We start from the raw sequence: 7032 nt of genomic DNA on the forward strand, positions 1-7032 counted from the left end.
CAAATCACTATGCTTTTATTGATGGTTTTCTCAGTTCCCCACTCTAAGTACAGTGTAGACACCATTGCTGTCAGTGTGAGCTAATCCTTTGGAATGTGATTCCTTCTGGAAGAAAGCATCTCAGTTGTTGGAGCAAATTTCTTACCTTCTGTAAGGAACTAAAGAGCATATTACCTATTCTTGGGATAATCGTATAATTATTTTGTATATTCTTCCTCCTGTCTTATATAGGCAAGCCATAAGCATTACACAAGTAAATGCATCACAACTTAAAACATGTTATCTTTATTTTACTTCTTTATTTCCCACTCTGTCATTAAGGGAAACATCATTGTGTGGGTGTTATTTTTGAGTGTGGGTATGATCCCTGTTAGTCTTCCATAAACTTAAAAGGGTTAGTGTTAAGGCCAGTGATTTGAAAGGATCTAAAGAACACTTTGTACTGAGAGCCACTGAAGGACCGGTTTGCTTCTGAAGACATTTTTCAATTAAGAACACAAAGTCTTTTGGCTGTGCATGATTATTACAGAGTTTATAGCATTTTTCCACCAAATCACAAACATTAACTTCTGTTTAGGGCAGGATTCTGGAGTTAACAATTATTTAAGTTTCATCTGTAGTTTCAGTTACAGCCAATGTGGTGTCCATTCAGAAGTGCAGAAGTGTTTCATGCCAGAAACAGAAACATTAGGCCAAAAATATGATTCTTTGCACAGTTCAAAAAGCATGAAGTATGGGTATTTAAAATAGCAAACACTGTTTAATGCAAGTCCACAGAGCAATGCATTTGAAAGAGAGCCACTACATAAAGTCAGAGGAACACACCCCTTGCAGCTATTGAATGTTTATAACCATTTCTATCTGACAGCAACGGTGTTACATTGATTGTTATTATGTGACAGTCTGACAAAGAGTGATGCCAACAGTGTGTTAATAGCATCTGTTACTCATTTCTGCTCTGCAGTGTCATGTGGATTATTTGGTTAAGCAGAGGAACTGTATCCTCACTTAGATTCTGGAAAAGCTGAAGAACTTTGCGCTCAGCTCAGGCACTTCACTGACCAACAGCAAACTTTCCAAAGTGCTATTTTAATGAGAGATTTCATGTTAGACCAGCTAATGAAGATGGAAAGACAACACCCCATTTGTGAGAGAGCAGGTATCAGGTACTTGGTCTCAACAGGATCTAGTATAAAGGGGTGTTAAATGTCCTGTGTTCCATACTGAAACCTGTATTGAACAAGAGAGGCTCAGTATTCAACCATTATCCTAACTCTGGAGGACATCCAGTTTAAGATAGGTTTATTTGAGAGAGATTTACCTTAGCTAGCTAGCAGGCTGACCTGTAGAAGGCTTTTTAAGAAAACTTCAGACTGGAGGCCTTGTATGACACCAATTATTTCCCCAAGCAGAATTCTTAGTTGTGGTAAATTGTTCTATCCCCACATCAGCGAAAAAGCTTCTCAGAAGATCTAGGTTAACTGTTCCACATACATGTCAACTAGGCAACTTTTTCAAGGTCAGAAGGCTAAGAAAGTCTGAATCGCAGTGGGACACTTATGGGACATTTTCAAAAGAAGTTTTACAGACCCAACAAATACTCCTCATCCAGGAAGACTGATTCTTGAGCATTAATCCAAAGGAGCTATGATCTTAGTTAGCATTACAGGTCTCATATTCACGAAAAGCCCAGAATCTACAGGTTTGGGTATTTGTTAAATTACTATACCCTTTCTGTATTTCTGTTGTGAATTAGTGCTGTGTTTTGAAGATAAAAAAAAAAAAACCTAGTCAGTTATGAAAGGCTCATAATGGACCACCTCAAGAGAAACAAAATTTGATTCCCTTTCAGATGTCTTAATCTGAAAATGTACTTCAGCATTAAGTATAAACCATTAGGCTAGACGTTTTAAGTATTTTATCTTCTCATTCAGCTGGAGAATTGGGTGCTGGAGAACAAGAATTATATGTTGACAGGTATCTAATGTAGATACAAAACGGGGCACTCGGCAAGTCCCCGCCATACAGAAAAAAAGAGAAAAAAAAGCAGGCATCTCAGAACTTGAATGGACTGTATTGTTATGAAGTGCAATTCTGGCTCATTAAAAGTAGATATCTTTCACTTTTTCAATCTCTTGGCCCTGCAGGAAACAAGTTTAGAGATTGAATACTGACTAAAATATTTTTACAGATCCCTTGGTTTGCAGGACTTGCAAAGAGTATTCCCATTTGTGTTTTAAATGCAGGAGAATATAATTTACCGCTATGCAAAGAATAGATTGCATATTACATGGTGTACTTAGAGTTGTATTCCTTTGTTTTTATATTTGCAGAAACAGCATATCATACACCAACTTCATAGTTTTAAAAAATTAAAAACAGCAGATTTAACAATCTTTATTCATCTTTTGGTCCAAATTAGTACGGTATCAGTACCATTTAGTAACCCACAGACAAAAGCAGCATATTCTTGGGAACTGGAACAGGACTAAAAGCCACAAAGAAAGTTTAAAAAAAATGTAGGAAGCAGCCTCATGTTAAAAAAAGAAAATCTCCCATAACGAAGACAACCATTAAAATTCGCAACAGAAATAAAAAATTAGTTTGTCCAATTTGGAAGTCAAGGAATGTATTTCCTTTTACACTGAATACTTTATCTTTAAATACATTGAACAGAAAAGGCTGTCTCTGTTTAAGTCTAATTTTGCACTTCAAAATTAGATGAGTGTTTAATCCTTTAAAAAGTCAATGTAATCTCCGAATCAGTCAGTGCAGAACAGAATAGTCATCACAGGACTATAACACAGGCATAAGAAATCATATTACTTAAGTGAGGTAGATACTAGGCGCATCACATTCCATGATGCAGGAAGCAGTTCATATGTATGTCTGTTTACATCCTACATGGATCAAGTCTAACCCCAGCTTCAGCAATTTTAGTCTCAATTCTTCAGGCAGTTTTGAACTTGCAAGGTCCTCAAAATGACACCTTCCTGTAGCGTAGTATTTTTACAGAGGTGCAGTACAAAGTGTGCCCAACTCCAAATATCCTTGCAAAATTACAGTAACTGCCAATAAAGGTAGCCATATTTGCAAAGGAAATCAGGGAGGTGTCGATTCCACAACTGAGCTACCTGAGACGCTGGCTGACATTGTCTTAGAAGAACAATGGCTGGCAAGGCTGTGGTGTAATTCTGTCCCTGACACACTGGAAAGGAAAAGAGGTGCCCTTATAAAAGAAGTAACTTTTCAAACTTCATCTTACAAAACCTACTAGATCCACTGTGTTCCTTTTGTTAGTTTCTCCTAAGGAGCTTGTGCAGAATGTCTCCCATCGTTCTCTGACCTCCTCTGGAAGCTCTAGAGGTATGAAATGCAAGAAAAAAAGATTTAGTCCCATGTCAGTGAAATGACATTCAAGAAATATGATTGTTTTCTTCTTAAACCCCAACAATGAACTGTTGAAAGCATTGCAGGAAATATATACTCTCACGTGCCAGGTAAAACAGCATGTGGTTTTCAGACAGGCACTGCCAGTCTATTAGGTGATGCTCTCAATGGGTGCTGACAGACTAGGGGCCGGGAAGGGGACAGACAAAAACCAAAACAAAATACACACCTCTCTTTATGGGAAGCAGCAGTGCATTACTTCAGCCCGGCACTACAGCATCTGTATAGATCAGGCACTTCATTGGGGGCATTTTGGTACTTTTAGCTAATAGCTGATTCAAAAAAGCCCCATTAAAGCACCCAATCTACACAGATGTTGGGGAAGCTGGGTGCAACTAACACGCTGCTTCTTCTGGGCATGTGCTGGGCTTGGCGTGGGAGCACGCTGAGTTTAAAGTAAAGCGCCATCCCATCTTGCCCCGCCACCTCGCAAGTAGCCAGTGGCTCCCTGGTGTGGTGGGTTTGTTATATTACGTGACCATAAGAAAGATGCAAGTAACCACTAACATGACGAGGGTGTGTGGAGATAGACCCTTAGGGAAGAAACGTAATGGACAAACAAACCATAAAGGAAGGCTTAGATGGGAAAAAAGCAGCATTGTTCTAGAAGTATCTTTGTAAATAAATAAGGCTAGAAATAGATGCCGCCAAATGAAGTGGATTGGCTGTGCCAGGATGTGCCGGAAGAGCCTGGTAGGAATTAACCAAGGTGTGCAGGACTGGGCCCCTCAAGCAGCTGGAAAGGGCTAGCAACTCCAGGCTCCCAGCATTCTGATGCTGTAAAGCAGACATCCACTAATTAATAATATCACAAATTTGGGGCATCTGTGACTCTACAAGGGGTATGGATGTCTGTTTGCTTGGCTTTTGTGCCGCCATAAAAGTCATTATGGCGGCACAGAGGAGATGAAAGGCAACATTTATTTTCATCTTAAAGGGTGCATGGCAAAGAGTTGCGACTGTAGGTTAACGCGTTAGATCCCATTATGCCATACCACGATCCTGGACTCTCCCTGCACCAGCTTCTGAAGCTATGAGCCCCGCCAGCTGATGTGGCCTGCAGGGCTTGCAGCAGGGACAACTCTGCCACCGCTGTGAGGTACAGGGCTCACAGCGGGGAGAACATTGCCGCCACTGCAAGCCTCATGAGGTGTGGGGGCTTGCAACGGCAGCACTATTCTTCCCATTGTGAGCCTCATAGCTGACTAGGCTTGAGGGGGGCAGCATTCTCCCCACTGCAAGCCTCGCAGCTGAGGAGGCTCACAGCCAGGGGAAGGCCAGGAACAATGCTGCCACTGCGAGCCTTGTCAGTCCCAAGGCTGACAGCAGGTAGTGCATCCTGAGGCTGAGAGCCCCTCAGTTGGTGGGGCTCCCAGGCACAGGGAAGCACTTGGCCACACATTCAATTAATGGTGTGCTTAGAACAAGCTACAAAGTTACTACACATTTTTTGTGGAATAACTTTGTAGCTTATTGCTTGCTTTATCACACCATTAATTGGTTGAATGTGTAGCTGGGTCACAACTTAAGATGCAACTAACTGGTTAATTATGCCTTAAGTGTAGCATGTAGAGGGGGGCTGAGTTGCACATCAGAATACATAGCTTGACTCCATTTAATTATAAAATTAGGACAGGTTGCCTGCCATTTGCATTTGAAGAAGCCTTGGTAATGACTGGGAAAATCAAACACACACACACTTTGTCTGAAGAACATTTCGAAAGAAACAGCAATATTAAAATCTGCCTCTTTCATTCCTAGCACAACTCAATTCCATAAATCCAACTAACAGAAAAGTCTAGGACAAAATTTGCAAACTTTAGTATTACCTTTAATGAGCTGCTGGACTAGTGTACTGTTTGGCCCCTTATCAGTACTATGAACAATACAGTTAGCTATCCTTGTTAAGTGGCCCATATAGCCATACCGCCTTCCTCCTTCAGCCCTGCAAAAGAAAAGAAGAGTGCAAATGTTCATATTGTGGATAATTAACTGGCTGTTAAACTACTCTGTGGTTTCAAAATGTTCAGCAGAGCCATGTTAAAAGAAAATGTAGACTAACCAAGCAAGAACACAGAGTACTCTTAGGCAGAATGAGTAGCATACACTTCAACCAAAAAGTTTTTTAAAAGTTGTAAATTTTTCAAGGCACCTCCAACTTCTCAACTGGTTTAAAATGTATATAAATTACTACAATCAAGCCTTCACATGTTTTTAAGACTGACAGGGACAGAAAAAGTAGAATGGTTAAAATGAAGGAAATATTAATTTAAATTAGGTTCAAATTACCTGCACTTCACCGGATTCTAAGGCTACTTTCCCTGGAAACTATTATTAATAAAAATATTCTAAGACTATTCTGAGCCTGAATAATAGGTAAGTCCTTCATTCAGGCTACACTAAAATACTCTAGGATGCATAAGTGTTGTTTGTTGTTGTTTTTTTAATTTCTGATCGACAGAGAAGGACCAATTGAAACTTCTATATAACAGATAAGTTAGGACTGCTGTCTTCCCAAAGTTAAAGCATAATAGTTAAAGAAATTCAAGTGACAATGTAGCTATGAGGCAATTCAGCCATCTATGCTAACTTGTTTGACTCAAAATAGAAAGTATCAGCTGCCAGATCACCACTTCACAAGACTGGAGAACTGAGATTAGCTAGAACTGGCCTAAAACTAAGAATACGTGCATCTGTATTTGGCCTCAACTACCAAATGTTAGTTGCTGCTCAGAGGTCAGGGTTTCTTGTCACTTGCTTTGCCTAGAGGTGCACAGATATATCGGTCGTATACTGAATTGGCACCAACGAAGGAAAATTAACATGATCAGTCCTGGGCTTTTTTTTGGCTGGTGCAGCCGATAATGCCACATGTACATGCGCAACTGTAGCATGCACACAGCCAGGAATGAAGCCTGGCAGCTTGGACAGCAGCATCCTGCCAGTAAGTCTGTGGAAGAGAAGGGGCATGGGGGGCCTGATCAAGGCCCCCATGGTGAGGGAGAGAGCAGGCAGGGGCTGCCCAGCTAGGGCGGAAATGCGACCCCAGGGCCGGGATCAGGACAGAGCTGTGGATAGCTCATCCAGGGGGTGTGGCAAGGTGGAGGGAGAGGGACAACTCCCTTCCACTGCACGTACTTGTCAGGGGAGGCATGTTGGGCATGTGCCTCCCTGGATTTGTGCACAAGGTAAAGGTAAACTGCCCGCTTGGGCCTAGGGGCACCGCCAGCTTCTTCCCGGTGGGGGGGGGGGCTGGGCTGGGGCAGGCTCAGCTGTGTAGGGTAGGCAGGCAGATGGCGGTAGCTCTGGGAGCTGTGGCTATGGGGCATTTTGGGGTGGCTACAGCCCCCCAAGCCCTCCTCCAATGCTATCCCTGCTTAGGGCAGGTCTCCCAAGGGAAAGGCAGCAGATTGGAGTGCCCTGAGCATGGGTAGTGCTAGGCAGGGAACTTAGGGGGTTATAGCCACTCCAAAATTCCCTATAGCCGCCCCCCCACCGTCTGTAGCTACCCAGCCCAGACTAGCCCTTGATCTCCCCACTCCCCTCAGGACCCCGCTCTCCAACCTGCCAGGCTGCATTCCT

General features: G+C 42.3%; 1 protein-coding gene across 7 annotated transcripts in view; it reads right to left on the reverse strand.

Annotated features, from left to right (window-relative positions):
- PPP6R3 (protein phosphatase 6 regulatory subunit 3) overlaps window positions 1–7032 on the reverse strand; it is a 110039-nt gene that overhangs the window by 47612 nt on the left and 55395 nt on the right. For all 7 annotated transcript variants that reach the window (XM_006019185.3, XM_006019184.3, XM_006019183.3 and 4 more), the window contains 2 exons: window positions 5280–5395; window positions 3275–3360 (listed from right to left, as the gene is read on the reverse strand). In XM_006019185.3, coding sequence (XP_006019247.2) covers window positions 3275–3360; window positions 5280–5395 — 202 coding nt within the window. The remainder of the gene's footprint in view (window positions 1–3274; window positions 3361–5279; window positions 5396–7032) is intronic.

This window comes from Alligator sinensis, unplaced genomic scaffold, assembly GCF_000455745.1.
Source record: "Alligator sinensis unplaced genomic scaffold, ASM45574v1 scaffold907_1, whole genome shotgun sequence".
NCBI lineage: Eukaryota > Metazoa > Chordata > Crocodylia > Alligatoridae > Alligator > Alligator sinensis.